General features: G+C 33.3%; 1 protein-coding gene across 2 annotated transcripts in view; it reads right to left on the bottom strand.

The window, feature by feature from the left end:
* The window catches only part of Usp47 (Ubiquitin specific protease 47), a 42,004-nt gene that overhangs the window by 16,628 nt on the left and 1,468 nt on the right, over positions 1–23,908 (bottom strand). The window contains exons 1-5 of one of the 2 annotated variants that reach the window (XM_023172274.2): positions 13,230–13,552; positions 10,274–11,214; positions 6,425–6,633; positions 2,463–2,641; positions 1,885–2,407 (exon numbers count right to left, since the gene is read on the bottom strand). In XM_023172274.2, coding sequence (XP_023028042.2) covers positions 1,885–2,407; positions 2,463–2,641; positions 6,425–6,633; positions 10,274–11,214; positions 13,230–13,445 — 2,068 coding nt within the window. In that variant the 5' untranslated portion in view covers positions 13,446–13,552. Of the gene's footprint in view, positions 1–1,884; positions 2,408–2,462; positions 2,642–6,424; positions 6,634–10,273; positions 11,215–13,229; positions 13,553–23,908 lie in introns of those variants that run through there. The other variant, XM_023172281.2, reaches the window with a different exon arrangement.

The following is a 23,908-nucleotide window of genomic DNA, read 5'->3' as shown; positions in this document are numbered from 1 at the left end:
TTTTCACTTTTGATTTCTGTTAGAGTTCTGGTATATGGGATGTTTCTTCCCCGATTGGGGCTTTGTTTACGAGAACTAAGTCCCAGACACCAAAGTGAATGGGACTTCTATCTTCAAACATGATGAAGTCATACCTTAACGAAAGATATCAAAATGTTGATCTAGGAAATACCAAAAGTGAAAAGAGAAAAATATTAAGAGGATTGCCACAAGGGTCAATATTGGGGCCACTTCTGTTTCTAATCTATATCAACGACCTGCCTCACTTGATGAAGCAGTCAGACATAGAAACTATATTGTATGCAGATGATGCAACCTTGGGCAAAAAAATATTTAAAATAGATGATCGTCATATGATCCATACTGACATATTAGAGAAAGCTCGATCGTGGTTCACACCAAATGACTTGATTCTCAATGAACAAAAAACAAAAAATTCAACTTTTGAACAATTTGCTTAAATCAAGATAACAAAAATTCTACCAAATTTTTGGGAGTACAAACAGATTCCAAACTGAAATGGATAGACCATATAAATAGCATGTGTAGCAAACTTAGTAAGACAGTTTTTGCTATCAGAAGAAGAAAAAAATCTGTTTTAAAATCTGTTTTTCCGTTAATCAGCTGTCGCTCCCATACGAACGACAACTCTCAGAAGTTGAGAAACTTGTGCGAGCTAAGGACTAACGAGGCCTTACCTTTTAACGTGTGACCCCTAACACGGTTGAAGAATCATCCCAGCTTCAACCAGATAAATTATCTCGAGAAAAATATCTGGTCGATGCGGGAATCGAACTCACGGCCTTCCAATCGTGAGTCGGGCGCACTACCACCGCGGCCAATTCCACAACATAGTAAATAGTAAATCAAAGTGCGGCACTTGCAACATATTTCATTCAGTCCTTAGGTATGGTATAATCAATTGAAATAATGCATCAAAGGTACATCTTAATAGAATATTTGTCATTCAAAAATATGTAGTAGGAAGCATAATCTCTGCCAATTATGATGAAAAGTGTCGACCAATATTTGTAAAACTTAAAATAATGACCCTATATTCAGTTATTGTCTATGAAAATCTGCTTCTTGTTCAACAAAACTTGTTGAATGAAGTTGCTCACAAGGATATACACCAACATGATACAAGAAATGAATCAAACCGTGTTCCTACAGCTAATAGGTTGAAAAGAACAGATAATATAGAAAATAAGCTATACAATGCCTCATCTGCCGAATTTCGTAACTTGCCATTTACAAGATTAAAAAACTTATTGAAGAAAATATTAACTGAACATCCTTTACATGAAATTATCAATTTTTCGAAGTTGTCCAAGAAAAAAGAGACACTTTTGTGGCCACCTCCCGAACTTTTACTAAACTTTGAATATATATAATACGTTAGCTCTGTGATTTATAATTTGTAAAAGCTCATGGCTTTACATTATAGTCAAATTCTTATAAGATTGGAATTTTATCTTGTTAACTTGCATTTTTTTGTAAATCTAATTTATCTACAAGCATTTTTTAGAAACTATATTGACTAATATTATCCTCTCAAACCTATTTTAGAAATTGTATTGACGTGTCTAAAAACTGTGTGTTTCTTGAGACTGATAAATTATTATTATTATTCCTCGGCAAATGTCATAGAAAGTTTGACATCTGTCGAGGTTTGTGAAAGAACAGTATCGAAGTCAGACTTTGGCCTCTAAAAAGTTAAGTAACTTTTTTGAAAACTACATTGAATTTACGCAGTAATTCAGCGGGGCGAACTAAAAGATCCCTCTCCTAAACCGGTATAAAGTCGTTGAAGGTAAGAATTCCCGTAAAGTTCAATAAAAACTAGAAAAAATATATCATAGATCACAAAACATCTCAACTCACCTGGCTCCCTGATTTCCAACATCCAATCAGTAAACAGATTAACGTGATTGATCTTCAGCAAGATATCACAGAACCTCAATTTGTCAGATTCGAAACTACTGTCGATGCAATCGTGTTTCTTATTGTACGTCACCAATCTACAGTCTTGCATATCCACAGAAGACAAATTGAAACGCTGATACGCACTGTGGGTAGCTTCATTCAGCGTTGAATCATTATAAACGGAGATTTTTACATCGCTCAACGTCTTAGTTGTTGGATGCCAGCAATAAACACTGATTTTCATCTTATCGCTCTCCTTCTCCCTGTTGATCCTATCTTCCTCTTCTTTCTTCCTTATGCTCTGCAATAACTTCTGTATGTGTGGAGGAAATTCGTCCTCCGCCATCGCCCGACAATTTCGCGTTTTGTCTATTAATCTATACATGAGCATGTACGCATTTGTGCTCGAGCTGTAAGCACCAGAATAATACCCTCTTTGGGATCCACCGCCATATGTTTTTCTAATATCGTCTTCAGTTATCTGAAACAAGATTCAGTAAAAGAAAAAACTCCAAACTCTTCATTTGAATAAATACCCCGCTAACGCTTTGATCGTTGAAACAAAACCAGAGGTTTTTATCGAAATCTTTTATGTAGGCGTAATAGTGACCTCCAGAGGCGCTACCCGAATGGATCATAATACTGAACAATTCATATACATAAGGTCCTTTGGCTTCTTCATCGTGGTGGTTATTGCCGGAACTAACATCAATTCCTGGAAGAGGTCACGGTGAAAATCACTAATATTCATGAGTAATTAATTTCAAAATGAGTTACAGGAAAGATTCATAATATTCTACCTAATAATAGTATAAAGGAGGGGTATGTTCGAAAGATAAATTGAATGTTCAAATTTCGCGGGATACATACATTCGATTGGGGTCAATTGGGATCCAGATTTGCTTAAAAGCATCATAACTGGTGCTAACGATATACCAATATCCTCAGCAAATTCTGTAACAGATTTGATGATTCTCCGTAACAATTTTCTTCACTTTCTCAAAATTTTCATCGGTTGTTGATGTCCTGATGTACCACTTGTAAACATTTTTCTGACTCAGAGTACAGTCGGCGTATGCCACTGTCAATGCCAACGTACAATACCAACTGTAGGTAGCCCGCGAAATTTGAACACTGACCTTATTTTTTCAAAAGTTTCCACAAAATATGTGAAAAAACTTGACCAAACCCTATTTTACTCTAAAGATCATACTATGTGAAACATCAATAAATCCATCTATCTTGCAAATCACTTGACAACATTATCTTCTTTACATCATCGAAGACATTGCAATGACAGTTAGGAAATATACAGACTTGTTGTGACGTTAACAAACTATATCTCAATGCATCCAAATATAAAGTAGTGTCTTATAGTAGGAAAATGTCAGTCAGTATAATTATCGAGTAGATACCATTTCACTGTTACGAAGTAACTCAAAGATCTTGGTGTATATTTTGATCAAAATTTGTCTTTTTCCAACCACATTAGATCGAAAGTAATTGAAGCATCGAGAGTTTATGTCTTTATGTAGCATACGTAAGGTCACAATTAGAATATGGCTCTGTTCTATGGTCTCCATTCTACAATGGGGAATGTTCCTCAATTTGGCAAATGCAAGTTTGAACAAAATAAAGTTGAGTTTAATTCATGAGTTTTTAAATTCATTTCGAAAATTATTCAAATTGATGTTTCAAATGTTGGGTTTTAATTTTTAAAGGGATTTGTTTTTAATTCACACATAGGCAACAGCGCCTATATCAAGTTGAAATAATTAATACATACCTAGATATTCTACTTTAAAAAAGGAAACTTATCTTTATTAATCAACAATTAAAGCAAAATATAAATTATAGTTCAATACCACCTCCACAAGCCACATAAACAACAGTTGTTTTGTTACAGTTTACAGTACTTTTGTTACAGTGACAGTTGGAAAATTGCCACCATCGTTCCTATTGAAAAAATTACAAACACAGTTTTAGGATCTGATTTTAGATACATAAATACCCTGCCAATTTATGAGAAAATATTAGAAATCACAGTGAAAGAGCAATTGATGAAATTTATAGCGAAACATAATATTTTGATTAAAGAACAATCTGGATTTAGGGAATCCCATTCATGTGAAACTGCACTGCAATTTTTAATCTCTTCGTGAAAAGTTGAGCTATCTAAAAAACGTATTATAGGTGTTGTCTTTCTGGATTTCAAAAGGGCATTCGAGACGGTCAACACTGAGTTACTTTTAATGAAATTGAATAAGTATGGACTAGATTATAAAGTATTAAAATGGTTCACAAATTACCTCACATATCGGAAGCAGCTAGTTAAATATAATCAAATGGCATCCAGTACTTTAAATGTATTTTCTGGAGTCCCTCAAGGGTCAGTATTGGGTCCCCTGCTACTCTTGCTGTACATAAATGATATTGTGATATGTGTTAAAAGGTGTAAGATAAAACTGTTTGCCGACGACACTATGTTGTACTGTTCTGGGACAACTAATGAAATCTCAGAATGTTTGAATGAGGAACTATTAGATATAAACGAGTGGTTATGTGACAACGGCCTCAAGTTGAATGTTAATAAAACAAAATGCATGTTAATAGGTAGCAAATATCGTTTAAGACAACTGCAAGATGAACAGCTGTCATTGAATCCTTATATTGATAATGTCATCATTGAAAGGGTAACAACTTTTAAATATCTGGGAGTGGTATTAGATCAAGAATTGAACCTTAATGCGCACTGTAGTTATATTCAGAAGAAAATAGCCACGAAAATTTATCTTTTATATAGATTGAAAAATAAAATAAGTGAATATGCAAAATTAACAATTTATAAATCAATAATAGCACCCCACTTTGACTATTGCAGTACATTACTCTATTTTGTGAGCAATGAAAATCTAAACAGACTACAGAAGCTTCAAAACAGATCCATGAGGGCAATATTAAGTTGTAATAAACGCACATCTGCGGAATGCATGTTGGAAACACTGTCTCTTATGTCTGCTAAACAAAGGATAACAATGAATATGCTAATATTTATATTTAAAATTAAACAAATTATTTCGCCAAATTATCTGAGTGATCAGTTAACCTACACAAGTAGTATTCATACACACTCCACTAGAAATAGAATAGGAAATTTTTATATCAACAGAGAACATATAGGTTGTGACTCGTTGTATAGTTGTGGTCTGATTGCATTTAATAATTTGCCAAGTCATATAAAAAGCTGTGATTCATTGTCATCAATAATTCGTCTTGTTTTCTAGTTTCTTGTTTTTAAAATATGACTTGTCTCTAATTTCATATATATAAATTTGTTTTATTGTTTTGTATTTTATAAGTGACTGACTGTACTATGAAGAGCATTATTTGCTCTTCATAATATATTTATTTATATAGAGGAAGATAGGTTAAGTGCACAAAATGTCATGTCACAGAATGTCTCGGAACATAGGTAAACAGAACAGCACGCCTCTGAAATATGTCATCTTTGTTTGTCTCATACAGGTAATAGATTCATTGTCCTTTATTAGCTATAACCGATGTTGCCAAATGGTGAAATAGAAACGAATCCCTTTAAATGTTGAATGCATTATTTCATTCCTCTTTTTTAAGTATTTAAATAATTTTTTAAAGAAATAGGTTGAAATGATAAGTTTAAAATGCGTTGTTTTAGAACTCTTTTATGAAAACTACTTGATTTTCGTCAGGAGGAACATTCCCCATTGCTATAATACATTATTTGGAAAAGTTCAACGTTGTTTCCTAAAGTTTATTTACTTTAAATCTTATTGTATATATCCTGATAGAGGTATTTCATATGAATCTCTTACCATAACATTCAATATTAAGAATCTTGAATAGAATAGAATAGAATAGAATAGAATAGAAATTTATTCATCATTAAAAGATTTTATACATGTGGTACATACAGTATAAAACTTTATCAGACTAGTCAGAACCCATACCCATAAAACTTGCTAGAATAGTTTTTCTGTATAAATTACTGCACAAGAATGTGGAGGCTATGGAGGTGTTATCTCTTATAAATTTCTGTATGCCTTATTTTAGAACTAGAAGTACAAAAACTTTTTACAGCCGACTGACCAGAACCAATTTGTACCTCAAGTCACCTATCTTTAGCATTTGCAATAATTTCAATTCAATTTCAAATTTGTGTGATCTCAATTATGATTCCCGGTTGACACTGGACCTCAGTATTTCATGGAGAATTTTTAATTTTCTGGTATATTTGGTTTTTATTTTATTATTTTAAATTTTTTTACTCATTTTCTCAAATTGTAACTTTGTAATTATAAGGACCTATATTACTTTTTCAACATACTTAGTTAACCCTGTGAATGATTTTCAACTGTTGGGTAATAAAGGCTATTATTATTATTATTATCATTTGAAAAAGTTGATAAACTAATAATTTCCTCAGATATGTTTTCAAAAGTGACTCATTTAGAACCTTTACCTTCATCACTATCTGCACAATTATCATCCTGTCCATTAACAGTAGAAGACGCATCAGTCAACTGACAACTCTCATCGTCTGCTGATCCCGAATCGGTCGTACTGCAATCATCATACTTAACAATATTTTCTCTTTCTTCCATATGCTCACTTTCTGACCGGTTTGCTGTTATGAAGGAATTCAAGTTTAGTTTTTCAGGAAACACAACCCTAAAAGGTTTCAAGGTGATATTATATGCCAATACAGTCAAATGGGGTGATGACTCAGAACAAAGAATCAAATCAGACTCTCAATTCTGGATTCAGTAACATTGACATTATAAACGGTACTATTTTCCTGGCTATAAATCAACTTTTCTTGGTAGTTTTTTGCAAATATATTAAGAATAAACTCCACGGTGAAATATTTAATAAATTCAAGGGTTTATACAGACAATTCTCCAAAAATAGAGAAGAATAAAAAGTTAACAAGGGTATCTTATCATTTCAATTCAATTCGGTTTATTGCTTATAATTAGGGACTATGACTAACTACAAAGTATAATGAAATAACAGAAATAACATACTTTACAATGAACACATATTATATCTAGAGAAAAAATACCAATGAAATACAGTCAAATAATGAAATTGGTTACAGAAAGTATATGTTGAAAACGTGTAATAGAAATAAAATGCAAACTATGAAATTCTACTAATTAGATTTTTTTTCAATTGATATTTGAATTTTGTAATGGAATAATACTTCTTTATTTTTTCTGGAATTGAATTATATACAGGGTGATTCAAAAGTACTTTGACAAACTTCAGGAGGTGATTCCTCACAATATTCTAATATGAATTGTCCAAATAAATAAATGTCCGGAAACGCTTCGTTTCCAAGATACAGGATGTTGAAGTTTTATTTTTATTTTCGTTTTTTTCAAATAACTTTTGAAATACTGAACTTAATTAAACGAAACTTGGCAATAGGAGGTTTTTGAGGTGTCGAATTCGAACCTGATGTTCTTATTGCTCTTACTCGTAGGGGGCGCCACCTACACGTCTTCTTCATTTTTAAAGATTCATAACTTTTTTGGGCGTACTTCTAGCACATTTGTCAGTAAAAAATCGATTCCTCTATCATATCTACGTAAATAAGCTACCCTGTTACTAGTCGCTGTAAGCAACCGTTTTCTAAATATTTGGACTTGAAAACTTCAAGTCGATTATTTGATAATCGATGCATGTTGAAGTTATTACGAATATTTTGCATTTTTCACAAGAATGCTTTGGTAATAAATTTGACGTTTGTGAGTAGTTTTGGTAATTACATATTTTGTGACAGTTAGACGTTTTGTTGAAGTTTCCGTAAGTAGAAGTAGAAAACACTTATTTTGAAAAAATGGATTATTTAAACAATAATGCTATTTAGCCGATATGCATTTCGTTTATGGGCTTGTGGAAGGCAATACGCGCGAAGCAAGACGTATTTACCAGGAGCGATTTCCTAATCGAGTACTGCCTTCAGCTCCAACATTTGCTAGTCTCCACTGTCGTTTGGCAGAAATAGGTAGCTTTAAGAGGGCAGCTGATATTATTGAAAGACCACGAACAGTCCGAACCCCATAATTGGAAGAAGCTGTTTTGAACGCTCTCGAGGAGAATCCAGAAACAAGCACAAGAGTAATTGCTGAAGCTGTCAATTCTACTCAGTCCACAGTTTGGAGAATTATCCACGATCAACAGTTTTATCCATACCATATTCAAAGGGTACAACCTCTTTTGCCACGAGACTTTCCCCAACGCATTACTATGTGTCAATGGTTTTTGAGAAAATTGGCTGAAAATCCTCAATATTTAAGATATGTACTCTTCACGGACGAGGCAAACTTCTCCCGAAATGCTATCACAAACTTTCATAACAACCATGTTTGGGCTCTCGAAAATCCACACGCAGTTAGTGAAAGGCATTATCAGTATCAATTTTCTGTAAATGTATGGGCGGCAATAATTGATAATTACTTGATAGGTCCTTTCTTTCTTCCGCTCCGACTAAATGGCGCAACTTACAGACACTTTTTAGAAAATGAATTGCCGGGACTACTTCAGAATGTACCATTAGAAATTCGTATCCGCATGTGGTTTATGCATGATGGGGCTTCGGCCCATTTTAGCGTTGTAGCCTTCCTTAACACAGTCTATCCAAATCGATGGATCGGTAGGGGTGTAGAAGAACCTAACCAGGCGTGGGCACTAAGGTCCCCAGATCTAAACCCGATAGATTTTTATTTTTGGGGACATTTGAAGTCACTAGTTTATAAGACTCCAGTAGTGAACGAGAAAGATCTAAGAAACCGAATAGTAGACGCCTGTGAAACAATAAGAAACACACCAATAATTTTTGAGCGGGTACGAGATTCAATGACTAGACGACTGACTGCCTGTATCTTCGCTGAAGGTGGACACTTCCAACAATTTATTTGAATACAATTTAGTTTCGTATATTTTAGTTTATTCTACATATTCAAAATTTCCTGAAATAAAATATTGACATTTCTTGCAAATTTTATTAAAATCAATACTGATTATGCACCCTTGATACAAAAATAACTATTTCGCTTAAGGATGTCATAAAGGAACATACCAAACAGTAATGACCTCTTCAAACGAGTAAAACGTCAAATTCATTTCCAAAGCAAAATATTCGTAATAACTTCAACATGCATCGATAATCAAATAATCGACTCGAAGTGTCCAAGTCCAAATATTTAGAAAACGGTTGCTTACAGCGACTAGTAACAAGGGTAGCTTATTTACGTAGATATGATAGAGGAATCGATTTTTTTACTAAAAAATGTGCTGGAAGTCCGCCCCCTACGAGTAAGAGCAATAAGAACATCAGGTTCGAATTCGACACCTCAAAAACCTCCTATTACCAAGTTTCGTTTAATTAAGTTGAGTATTTCAAAAGTTATTTGAAAAAAAACGAAAATAAAAATAAAACTTCAACATCCTGTGTCTTGGAAATGAAGCGTTTCCGGACATTTATTTATTTGGACAATTCATATTAGAATATTGTGAGGAATCACCTCCTGAAGTTTGTCAAAGTAATTTGAATCACCCTGTATAATGATTCCATCATGATATATCGATTTTTTTGCAAAATTTTTTGTTATCTTAATTTGTGACCAAAAATTTGTTTGTCTTGTGGCATGACTGTGAATATGTCCAATTGGAATAAAATTCAAGTTTGATTTCTTTGTATTACTTTTTACAGAATGAATGAAGCAGCTAATTTCGAGTTTATAGAGTGAATTCAAGCCCAATAAAAGGTTTCGCTTATATAAGTTCAATGTTGGTTCCAAATATGGTAATTTATAAATGCTTCTTATTATTTTGTTTTGTAAGGTTTTTCAGGGGTTTTATTATAGATTTATCTGCTGTTCTCCAAATAGAAAACGTAAGTAAAGTCTAGTTTGATAGGAAAACGTGCGTATCTAATTGACAGGTGCGAATACAAACGAATCTTCCCCACCCTCGGTTTGGAGAAGGAAATATCAAGAGGTCCACAGATGGATCAAAAACACCTTCCGATTCTGGTGCAGGTGTTTAGGGCGTTTATTCATCCTTCGAAGCTTGATAATGAACAGTTGTTGAACTACCCTTGGTTTCAGATTCACTAACATCAATAAAGTACGTTTTCTCCAATTTAATCTCTCCCAAAAAATTGCAAATTTGATCTTCAGTACAACAATTATTCAACAACAAAACAAATATTCGAGTTATGTGAAAATTCGATATGAAAATTGATTCAATGTTACTGATCACCATCCACCAATCGAACATAACCGCAAAAACCAGTACTTACTTGTCATTGAGCTTTATCCGATGCATAGTGTTATAATCGAAATCGAAACGTTTCATATGAAGAGTGAGCAAATAAGGGAATTTCGTGAACTTCAATCCTTTGTGGGCGTCACACTTCTTGTTGCATTTCTCGCAGTGATATTGATTGTTTCCGTCTAGCGTTTCCGGTTGAACAAAAGCTCTAAGGGCCTCCTCCACGCTATTATAAGCTACCGCACTACCGAAAGGTCTCACAGGTAACGGTATATCGAGGAACGTGTCCTCTCGAGACTTTTCTGTGCCGCACTCCAAACATTTGACGTAATCGAGCATCTTTCCTTCATAAAGATCATTGATGAGGTTAGCTTGTTTGGTATCTTTGAATTTCTGCTCGAGCGCGTCAAACATCACTCTGCACAGTTCCTGTATGTCGTGTTGGTGCCAGGCATCGCTGTTCTGCCATCCGAAACTGGTGGTCAAATCGGTTGTTTCGATGGCAGGTTTGGAAGAAGTTTGTAGGTTCAAGAACAGCTTCTGCAGTTGGTAAGGTATCGATCGCGACTCGTTGGCTCCGTCGAATTCCCAATTATACAGCGCGTTTCTGAATTCCGGTGTCATGTACAGGGCCTGTAGCAAGCTGTTCAAATAACACGTCATGGCTTGATTGACGAGACCGACGTAATTGGTGGATTCAATAATTATGGGCTTCAAATAGGGGCGCGATGTGGCGGGACCGTTTTCATAATCATCGAGGACCACTGGCGGAATATCACAGGAGTGACTCGGTCCTTCTCCGGCTGTCGGGCTTGCGGACGCACCAAGTAGCAAGTCATCCTCACTGTAGTCCTGGACAAACAGCGAATTGTTCCTTAGTTGGTTTACGACAATCGAAAGACGGTCCAGAGGAGTCCATTTGATGCCAGCTTCTTGTACTGTTTTGTCTCTACTATTATTCAGGTTATACTGAAACAAAAAACAGATAAACTCGACTGTATATGTGTCCAAAATTGCTGTAGAGTGTTCGATTAAGGATGGGCAATGAACAGTTTCTAATATAAAAAAGTTAAAAACAGTTAAAATACGGTGCTGTTAAAGTTTACAACACGAGTAGTTATTGTAATTGACTTTACACAGCTACCTCATTCAAATTAATTATTCTTCGAATTCCTGCATGAACTTTTGGATAACCAAACATTTTAATACAACGTATATTGAATATAGCCCGAGCCAGAATTCAACTATTTCAACTATGTCGTTAAATCTAATCTTGGGAGAAGAAATGAGAAAGTAGGGTTATGATTATTAGCGGTTTTTCCAAAATGACTTCTTGAGAAATCTTAAAATTGTTTCAAATGAAAAAAAAATTGAAAATCAGGACAGTCTACTGTTTGCAATGGTTTTTTTTATATTCAAACATTTATTTATTCCCAGGAAACTGAAATGGTTTATAAAGGGAATTATTTATAAAAGAAATATATAACTTCAAAGAGAGCTATTTTCGATTTGGTCTGGATAATTATAATAAAAAACAAAACGGATATGATATTGTAAGTTAGTTTATTTATTTTTATTTATTGAATTAGGATTCCCTAATATACAGGTTAGCTAACTTAAAATATAATATAATCAACAAAATTCATATAAATAATACAATTTTATATACATACATAATTTTAACTGAACAAAAAGGAATTTTTTCAATTTCCATCATGAATATATTTCAATATATTTCTTGAAAATCTTTAATGATAGAGTAGATTTAATTGAAACAGATAAGTCATTGAATTGGACAAAACCTTTAAAAAATAAACGGCTCATACTATTTCTTGTATTTGTTCTATTTATATGAACGTGACTGTTGTGCCTAGTAGAATGGTGATGAATGTCCTTATTGAAAGTTATTAATGATAGCAAGTATGGTGGGGTCATTTTATTTATTATTTTATAAATGAAAACCATGGAACAATAGAATAATCTTTTGGATAATGAGAGCCATTGTAGAGCAGATAGCATGGTAGAAATTGGTTGTATGCCTGTTACATTTTAAAATTATTCACATTCTTCGATTTTGTAGTTTTTGTATTTGTTGCAATTTGTTCAAATCAAAAGAGAATAAAATAGATGCACAGTAGTTAAAATGGGGTTGGATTATTGATTTATATACCATAACTTTTGTATCTGTTGTTGAGTTATTAAAACAAATAGTTCTTTAATACTATCTTGAATTTTTCTGTGTTGGAAAATTATTTAATGTCATTTGGTAATTCATTATATGAAAAACGCAGATTTGAGATTTTTGTAAACATATTTTTGAACCGTCTCATTTGACGATCATGTAAATTTCTATATTCTATAAATTTCATAGTGGAATGTTTTTTATTCTCTATAACAAACTGCAGAGTTGTAAATCTCAAAACTATGAATCGTCTTAGAATGTTAAAAGAGGTATTTTTTGAACAATAATCGTTCCACAAAATACTTTTTACAAAAATATCCGTTAGATTTGGTTACATTGAAAAGTTTGCTATAACTAAATTTGCAATAAATGTTTCAGTTTCCTTCAGATGATAGGTTAGGTGTTGTTACATCAGAAATGCGGCTAAAACTAATATATCCTTGATAAAAATAGTACCTACTCCTATATTATTGGTTTTGTATATTTTTGCATCGCTATTATTAATATAAATGTGTGGTCAATAGTTGACCTTGTGATGTATCATCTGCTAAGGTGCCGTTTTTGTCATACAATTAGGCTGTTGTCTCTATCCGCTTATCTTTTTACCGTATTCCAAATTTTCGAGTTAAGTGTTTTTTTGGTTTATTTCTACCGTACAATCGAAACAGTTACAATATACATGATTTTGGATTCCTAAAGTTGAAACACAACGCATCAATTCAGAGTTTCTGATGCAGAAAAATGCCAAATAGTCACAGAACAGAAAATATGGGTTATAAATTTCTCATAAAATATATGGTACCTGTCCTTGTCGATACATAAATCCTTTCATGTTATTCGGGAAATCGAGCCCATCGTATATATATTTCACCGAGCGAGTTGAATTTCTAAGATAGCCAAAATTCACAAATCCTTGTTTCATACTCATTTCACGATCCTCGAATGAAAAATAATCAAAAGAACTTCCATCACTCGCCATGTCGCCTTCAGCCATTTCTGTCGAATTATTCAGAATCATGACGGAAAAAGGCTGTTAACTTTTCTTGATTCGTCAGTTCGTTATTAAGGAAATAAATCTATGGAAAGACTGATCGAAATATATTTCAGATAGCACTGTTTTCAAAGTAGGCAAATTAAACGCAATTTATAAAAAAGGTTCGAAAAATGGCTTATCTTACTTTGTGAAAAAAAAAAACTTTTTTTCTTTTGGTTCGTTAAATATCTCAACTGTTATAGTTGTACAGAGTGAGTTTTTAAAGGGTAGGCTATGAAGCGATATTGGTGTTATTGATCTGGAGTAACCGCGTAACATCACAATCCACTATGTGTGTGCGGAACGCTTTAGTCGATCTATGGGAGGGGAGGGGCTTGGGGGGGGGCAAAAGTGACAGAAAAATCTCTTAAAAATCATCACGCGCAACAGCCGAACAAAAAAGTAATTTTCAAGGTTTTTCTTTTGAAAAATTCTACGTTTAGCGGCTGTAAATCATTAAACGGACCAACAGAGCGCTATCTTATCTCATAATTTTCTTAATACTGTGTCGTAAATTAGGAAAAAGGGACAAACTCTTTCGATATGTAATGATTTTTGGCTTGAGGATAAGTACAAAAAAATTCTTCCGATTTTTTTGCGATATACATTTCTGAACTGGCAAACCCTTTTCGTTCCGTTCTCGACGGGGATTCCCCACCGACGTTGAGATAAGTAATTACTTTCAGTAGTTTATATATAAGTACCTACTTTATCGACGCGACCCTAAATCCATGGGCCGCACTTTTCGCAATACTTAGCCCGAGTTATAGCCTTGAAACCAGCCTACTGCGTTCCTGCGAAAAATTCAAATTCTCGATATTTTGCTTCGCGTTGATAATAACGAAATAGGTCATTTGAAAAAGCTGCTTAGAAATCGAATTTCAACGCAAAATTGGAATTTCATATTCAAGTCTTATTTTCAATTACCTAATGGTTCTAAATAAGAAGTTACGAAAATAATTAATTTTTTATAATGTATGAAAAAGAATGAAAAACCTGATATTCATTATTTATTTTTTTATTCAACAGGTAACCCCCAATTTTTATACAATTTATTAACATTAGAAAGTTAACTATTGTAATAAATCAACCTACATAAAGAAAATTGAAATGAAATTGTGATAAAAAAAATAGTCTTATAAATCTATACCACTTAGAGTATATCTAAGAGTGCTCTGAGAGATGTGAAAAAAATCAATATTGGTCTCATTGGCATTTGATAGACTGGGGAATATCCCTCAATTTGGGTTATTACAGCAAATGCAAGTTTGAACAAAATAAAGTTGAGTTTAATTCATGAGTTTTTCAAATTCACTTCGAAAAGTATTCAAAATGATGTTTCAAATGTTGGGTTTTAATTTTTAAAGGGATTTGTTCCTAATTCACATATTGGCAACATCGCCTATATCAAGTTGACATAATTTATACGTACCTAGATATTCTACTTTCAAAAAGGAAAATTATCTTTATAAATTAACAATTAAGGCAAAATATAAATTAAAGTTCAATACCACCTCCACAAGCCACATAAACAACAGTTGTTTTGTTATTTATTTATATAGATGAAGATAGATTAGGTGCACAAAATGTCATATGTCACAGAATGTCTCGGAGCTCGGAACATAAGTAAACAGAACAGCACGCCTCTGAAAAATGTCATCTTTGTTTGTCTCATACAGGTAACAGATTCATTGTCCTTTATTAGCTATAACCGATGTTGCCAAATGGTGAAATAGAAACGAATACCTTTAAATGTTGAATGCATTATTTCATTCCTCTTTTTCAAGTATTTAAATAATTTTTTAAAGAAAAAGGTTGAAATGATAAGTTTAAAATGAGTTGTTTTAGAACTCTTTTATGAAAACTACTTGATTTTCGTCAGGAGAAACATTCCCCATTCTGGACAAAAGAAAATGTTTTCCATAATTACACCTATGAAAGTCGAGACTGAAAGTTACGTGTCCTCCTCGGGGGAACATGCAGATTAACTTGACAGAGAAGAGTTGGGCAGTTAATTTCATTGTTTAACAATTATGTGCCCGTCTTGTAGTGAGTTTGAGCAATCCAATAGTAGAGCGAATTTCAAAGAGCGAATGATTTCTAGCTGGCATGTTCATTTTGTAGGCAACATATCTAAGAAATTTATTCTGAACTTTCTCAATATTATAACTGTGGTTGAAGTAAGTTTGAGACCAAATTCAAGTGCAATACTCTATCACTGATCTTACCAATGCAGAGTATAGTATTTTAATAGAAAAAATGTTGGTGAAACCCTAACATTGCTTTGCTAGATATGTGTTCATACTGAAAGTCCATCTTGTCATCCATCATAACGTTCCAACTTCTCCCCTGCAATACTATAACCAGCTGTATAAAAGTGTAATGACTTTGGAAAGGGAATACTTTTATTTCATGATTTCGACTATTTTATCATTTCTATAGCTTCTTATTCGGAACCATTAATTAAAAATCGGACTTCAATATAAAAATTACAAAACAATTCAAATTTCGAATTTTTGGCTGTGGACAACACTACCAAAAAGCACGAACATGCCAATGTTTTGACCACTGTTTTCTTCCATTACTGTGGCGTAATGCATCGGTAGTTTTTGTCATATGATCGTACAAGTTATGCTTGTTATAGCTTGTCCGTATAGCAGGGAAGCCCACGATGCAAAATGGGGATTTACTCGAGAGTCATTGAGACATATTAGGTTGCAAAGCTTAGATGATAAGAAGAAAAAAATGTTATATAATATATACCTTTTCATCGGTGGGGGAAGCGGCTATAGATTTTTAAGTATGTAAAAAAATACTGTTGCATAGACATACTCGAGCGCGTCAGATATTGATAGCATCAATGTCCTACGTATTTTCAATAATATTCGTATGTTAATCTGATCGTTTGCATGATGCGGGTGGTTGTACGTAAGGATTAAAAGTGAAAAGAAAATTTAACCGAGCGCGTCAGATTTTCTAAGGGGGTGTTAAGTGCAACAAAAAAAAGCTCTCATTCAATAATCTGACGATTTCGATCTGACGCAAACTCACGGCCATTATTATAATGTGCAAAAAAAAATTCGCCATTTTGAAATACTCAAGCGCGTCAGATTAAGATATATATGGTTCATCTTTATGTTTCAGACGTGCTGTCTCATAATCTGACGATTCTCTAGAGGGATTCGCTTAATCTGACAGAAACAATTTTTTTTAAAATTAATTGAACTTAATTAATTGAAAAGCTCAGGAAATAAATAAGTGTATGTTTTTTAAGTAGAATACTTGTATTCATAAGAAAATAATTTTAAAAAAATGCTCAAAAAAATTTAATTTTTTATAATCAACTGATTAATTAAAGAAGAAAAGAGAAATGAAACTTTCTATGTTTTTTACCACTTTTATTTGTAACTACTGCAGTTACTGCAGTTTCGTCCTATAAGGACATTTTCAAACTTATACAATATATAAGTTTTAAAATGTCCTTATTGTATAAGAAATTTTAATTTCTCTTTTCTTCATTATGATTTCCTACCACGTAGTAACGGCTACATTCATCAATTAATTGATTGATTAATAATCATCTTCATCTTCATCACGAACGAGTCTCTGTGATCAGCTGTAATGGGGTGAGTGGGGACGGAATGAGAGAGTAATAGACAGAGAAAAAGTGAATAGAGAATAGAGGTATAGAAACTCGGAGAGGGAGATATAGGTATCACACAGCTGCACGCATTAAACTTTATCGACGAATTTTTGTTATTTCGGCTTGGGGAAATCGTCAGATTATATATTTTTCGTTAACCTTGAATTATTTCCTTCATAATAAAAAAAAATTAGCTACTCTCGAGAATGTCGAAATGCCGTTATTTTTTTACAACATTGCGGCCCTCCCCTTTCTTTACGTCACTCTCAAATTGTCAGATTACTGGAATATACACTTTTTAGTAGGTAATTAACTCTCCCTACCTTAATCTGACGCGCTCGAGAATTTCTAATGATAATATTTTTTTTACTAATCTGATCCTTTATCCCTCACAGGCGGCCTAATATATAGAGCTCATATTTGGTGGAGGTACTTAACCTGGTACAAGGTATCCCCTGTATATTAATCTGCCGCGCTTTAGTAAATCCCGAAATCCCCGCTTGGGCTCCCCTATTATAGTTCTTCTGACCAAAAACAACACCGTAATCATGCCTCAGCCACCTATTTCACCAGATTTGCCCCCCTGCGACTTTATTCTATTCCCAAGTGCATATCGGAACTGCTTCGTGGAATGGACAAAACGGTGGCACAAGTGTTTCATATCTGAGGGGGTTACTTTCAAGGGGACAAAATAGAAATTGATGAATCGACGAATATTTTTCGTGAAAAATGAAAATTCACCTTATTTTTTGAACAGGCAGCCTATTTAAATTATGAAATGTTTATAGCAACGAACTTTGAAATTCACAACAACAAAACACCTTCATATTCATTTATAAATAACTCCTATGTAAGCATCTAGTTGGTATGATATTTATGAACTCATTCTGTACTTATCTCGAGAATAGTGATAAAACAAAAGGATGTCACAATCCTGGTGAATCATATTTCAGTGATTTCTGTTGATCTAGCATTATCTTAATTATAATTTGTTTGTTTTGTTGGCATTGTTTCATAATCTATTTTATTGGCGTTGATAAAAGAATTGGGAGTGCTCGAGCCCATAGTTTTCAGTACAGCAAACTGTTTTCGTAATGAATACTGAAGTCGTAAAAAGGTCTTAACAGCTTCAGTCTACGGTGAAGTTTTAGAATGGGCAATGTTCCTCCTGACGAAAATCAAGTAGTTTTCATAAAAGAGCTCTAAAACAACGCATTTCAACCTTTTTCTTTAAAAAATTATTTAAATTCTTAAAAAAGAGGAATGAAATGATGCATTCAACATTTAAATGGATTCGTTTCTATTTCACCATTTGGCAACATCGGTTATAGGTAATAAAGGACAATGAATCTGTTACCTGTACGAGACAAACAAAGATGACATATTTCATAGGCGTGCTGTTACGTTTACTTATGTTCCAAGTTCCGAGACATTCTGTGACATATGACATTTTGTGCACATAAGCTATTTTCCTCTATGTAAATAAATAACAAAACAACTGTTGTTTATGTGGCTTGTGGAGGTGGTATTGAACTATAATTTATATTTTGCCTCAATTGTTGATTCATAAAGATAATTTTCCTTTTTATCTAGGTATGTATAAATTATTTCAACGTGATATAGGCGATGTTGCCAATATGTGAATTAGAAACAAATCCCTTTAAAAATCAAATCCCAACCTTTGAAACACCAATTTGAATACTTTTCGAAGTGAATTTGAAAAACTCATGAATTTAACTCAACTTTATTTTGTTCAAACTAGCATTTGCTGAAATAACCCAAATTGAGGAACATTCCCCATTGTAGGGTACTTGTAATGCACTGTTTGGAACCTTTGGTGCAGTAATGAATGGTACTGGAGTTTTTATCCCAACACCAAACCGTTATTTTAACACCTCGACACGTGTTTCGATCACCAAGTGATCATCTTCAAGAGGAAGATCAAACTGATCTTCCTCTTGAGTAATATTCAATTGTAGGGTAGGCAATTTCCTTAACGCACAGCACCTAAATGTGTCATTCTAGTAAAGTAATGATTCTTTATTTTATTTTACTATAACGAAATCAACAGCGGGGAAGCCACTGCAGCAGTGCTTTGTGACTTATCCAAAGCTTCTGACTGTGTCAATCACAGCATATTGCTTCGGAAAGTCATAAGATGTGGTTTTAGGGACACCAGTCATATTTGGAAGAGTCCATCCCTTTCTGACAGAAAACAATTTGTAAGAACGTCATCTAACTCGGACGTGGGAGAGATAATTGTGGAGTACCTCAAGGCTCTTTGTTAGGTCCTATACTGTTTCTGTTATACATTAATGATTTGACCAACATATCGATTACAGGAAGCTTTACCTTATTTGTTGATGACTCCACATTAGTGTGGCATGACAAGGACAAAAACAGATTGCATAACAAAATTTGCCAAAGTGAAGAATTGGTTCGACTCGAATCTTCTATCATTGAATACTAGCAAAACAAATATATTAGCATTCAAGTGTTATATACCTGATATCCCCCCAGACAATAACAGAATAACAAATAACTGCACTTTGAAATTTTTGGGAATTTATTTAGATGAAAATTTAAAATTCTCTCAGCATATTGCACACATCAACAAAAAATTGGCATCAGGATGTTTCGCACTGAGAAACATCTCGAAGGAACTGGGGTTTGCTGCAGCGAAAGTAGTGTACTATGCCTTAATAGACTCTCATCTAAGGTATGGTATACCCTTTTGAGGTGTTTGCAGTAAACAACTTATGCAGTCGGTTTTGTCTTGCAAAAAAGGGCCATCATGTACTTATGTAATACGAAATCGCGGGATTCATGTAAACCCCTTTTTTCGAGAACATAGACTCCTTACGGTTATTTCAATATTTATATTGGAAACCGTGACAATTATACATAAAAATAGGGAGAACTATGAATCTACAGCTACAGCCACATACCACCCAAGGCGGTCAAATGAACTGAATCTACCAATTCCAAAAACATGATTGGTTCAACTAATGGAATCAGGATATACAATAAACTTCCCAATGAAATCAAAGAGACTCCTTTCTTCATATTTAGAAAGAAATGTACAAAACTATTAAGTGATAAAGCCTATTATGACCTACAAGAATATTTTGACGATGCCCTGTAATTTAAAATGTGATGAAACTGCGATTGTACTGTTTGTGAAACATATATTTTTATTCGTTGTCCTAGTTCTTGTCATGTAACCTCTGCATATGTATGTATATATAGTTTATATTTTATTTTAATCATTTATATTTTATACACTTATACTTCATGTTTGTATTGATATTTATTTATGACATTGTGTTTGTAACAAGAATTTTATTCTTAAACAATAAACATATTATTATCATTATCATGAAACTATTTTTTTTTTAGTTTGATAGAAAAATTGTGCTTCAAAACAAAAAAAATTACGTCCGAAATAAAAGAGTCTGACAGTCGCAACATGTCACTCTACGATATAATTATTTTTAATGTAAAAACACTTAGTTATTTGTTGGAATCGATGAAAAAAAATAAATTATATTCGAGAAAACTTCAATAATGCAATCAAAAATAATCATGGAAAGTAATTAGGCCTAATTTTATATATGGAGGTGAAAAATAAATACTAATGAATGAAAAAATGCATGTTACATATCGGTCCTTGAAAAAAAAATCTCCAATAGTCATCATCCAGAATAGGTATGGGCTGGAAAGACGTCGTTGAAAGCATGTCCATGTTTTCTGGCAGCCCAGAACCAATTTAAAAAGTCATAAAATGTTTGAAAGTATGGCCATGAGCCAACAGATATGCGACATCCTCAGCAGCTTCCCTAAATTAGTAATTGGACGATTCTCCATAACAATTTTCTTCACTTTCTCAAAATTTTCATCGGGTGTTGATGTCCTGATGTACCACTTGTGAACATTTTTCTGACTCAGAGTACAGTCACCGTATGCCACTGTCAGCATTTCCAAGTGTTTTTGAGCACCTAATTCCATTTTTTACACAAAATTTGAACCCAATTCTAAACACGCAAAACACTTCTAACTTTTTGCCTCTCACCAACAAACTGGGTGTATAAACGAGTGTATAAACATAAAAAAAGTCGCTAATCGAATGTAAATAGCCCGCGTACATTCACCTCATTTTCTTATTTATTTATTTACGGATTCACCATTAGAAACAATATTCATTACATTTATAACAGTGATCTACTATTCTGATAAGAATCAATGTACTTTATTGTCTAAGAGGAAAGACTTTTGTTGACAAAGCATGGTTTACATGTAAAATACAACAGTATATGCCTATTAATTTGTCAGTGATTCATATAAAATGGTTAAAATTTGCAGATATAAACAATAGATAATACATATATCTTTGGTCTAGTTGTAAAAAGAAGAAAACATAAAAATAAAAATATATAAGTAAAAATATATAAAAATTTTTTCATCTCTCCATGAAATCACACATAAATATAGAATACAGATAATTTAATCTTATCGATAAAATGCAAAAAGCTACAGTTAGCCCAAGATACTGTCACTATAATACTCCTGCAGGCTGTAGTATCCTTTAGTTAAAAATATACTTTTGACGGTTTTCCGAAAGATTCTCGAGCATGATATATTTTTTACTTGGCTCGGCAGATGATTAAAGAATTTTTAACTCTCAAATATGAGAGAGTGTTTGGTTAATGTCCTTTTTGGTAGCGGTAGGGGTAAGTGGTCTTTTTGACGAGTATTATATGGTCTTACAATTGTCATATTGGATTTTTTCTTATGCATCAAGCACACTGTCTCAAGGATAAAAATACTGTATAGGGGGGTCAGTCAGAATTCCATGTTTTATAAAAAGTGGTTTACAGTGATCCCTGGACTTAGCTTTTGATAAATATCTGAGAGCTCTTTTTTGTAAGACAAATACTGAGCTCATTAGCTGATAACAGCAAAAACCCCAGAACAAAATGCCATACATTAAGTGTGATTCAATGAGAGAAAAGTAAGCCATTCTGACTGCCCTTGTTCCGTAGTGATAACTCTGATTGCATAGCAGCCCGATGCTAGGTTTTTGTTTATGGTCCTTACATGGTCATCAAATCGTAATTTATCATCAATGTATATACCTGAGAATTTTATGCTGGTATTGTTATTTATGATTTGTTCATTCAAGGTCAGATTTTCATAATTGAACTTGAAGTTCAGGATTTTGGTTTTATTTCCGTTGAAGCAAAGATAGTTTGAGTCACACCAGGTTTTAACTTTCTGTAAGTCTAGAAAGATACGCTCTTTCAGAATTTCTATATCACTTCCATGCCATAGTATGGTGGTATCGTCTGCAAACATGGTAAAGGTTCCATGTATATCAATCTTACTAAGGTCATTAATGTAAATAAGGAAAAGAATTGGACCAAGAACGGATCAAGAACAATTTCAGTCTAATCTTATGTCACTAAGAGATTTTTTCAATTCAGTTTAAAAGGGGATCGACATAGTTAGTGCAATGATTTTTTTATGAAAAAAAATGGAGGATTTCTTATATAGTGAGATTTTAAGTTGAAATTAATAATTTCTAAAAGATAAGAACTCTGGACTTCACCTGACAGTAGTTGGTTTGTAAATGACTATCATATCATGACGAAAGCGCTGTGTAGTAAGTTCAGTTAAGTTAGGATTATTTCAAGTATTTTGACGATTAAAGTTGGAATATGTCTTTATTTTGAAGGATATATACTTCAGAAATGGAATTTCAACATTTTCAATTTTTTTTGTCACATCTGTAATATGAGAACCATGCAACTGAGGCATATTCCAGTGCTGATCTAACTAAAGAACAATATAAAGTTTTGAGGGTATTACATGACAACTCTTTACCATTTCTCATTATGAATCCTAACGTTTTGTTTCCCTTTGCAGAAACATTATCAAAGTGTCTTTTGAAGTTCAGTTGTTGATCTAAAGTGATCCCAAAGTCTTTTATTTCGTTCACCCTGTCGAGTACTTTTCCATCAATATTATAGTTATAATAACAGATATTTTTTCAATTGGAAAAAGTGATCACGTGAAATTTCTTTATGTTCGGGTACAAGTTGTTTGTTAAGGACCAATCATGTATAATTTCTAATTCGTTCTGAAGAATCTGACTACCTAAGACATCACTATCTGATTACCTGCAAATAGTAACAAATTTGCATGCTGTAAACAATTTCCAATGTCATTAACAAACAGATTGAACAATAATGGTCCACAATGTGATCCTTGTGGCGCCCTGGAAGCTACAGGATTTTTTTCAGAAATAGAATTATTAATTCAGTCCGCGTGTATACAGTCCAGCAAAGGTAATGATTTTTTAGTTCCTGAAGGAAATGTTTGCACGACTGACGACTAGCAATAATTCTGACAACATTCTTCTGGAGAATTAAAACTCTTTGGACAGAAAAACAAGTACACAAATTCAAAATTCCATATCATAAATGAGAATGGAAGGGGTGAAAATACTGCCCCATTTCCACCCTCTCAGACGGTCTGGAAAACTATGACTTGACGTTTTTTTTTGTTCAATGTGTCACCAGGAATAACAAATCAGTTTGGTAGGTGTACAAAGTAGGTTTTTCATTTTACGAATTTTTTAAATATTTCCACTTTATTTTCACCAATTCATACGGCTTGAAAAAACTAGGACAGTTCTTTTTTTCTCACTAAGCCGGTCAATAAAAAAGATGATGCAGAGGATAGCTGTTAGGATTCAGAGTGCAAATGAACCAAAATTTTATTTGATTCATTTCTTCTATAATAA

Source organism: Leptinotarsa decemlineata, unplaced genomic scaffold, assembly GCF_025532065.1.
Source record: "Leptinotarsa decemlineata unplaced genomic scaffold, Ldec_3_MD MMD2_tig00000035_RagTag_RagTag, whole genome shotgun sequence".
Taxonomy (NCBI): Eukaryota; Metazoa; Arthropoda; class Insecta; order Coleoptera; family Chrysomelidae; genus Leptinotarsa; species Leptinotarsa decemlineata.
Note: the sequence above shows the minus strand (reverse complement) of the source record. Positions and strands in the feature narration are given on the sequence as shown.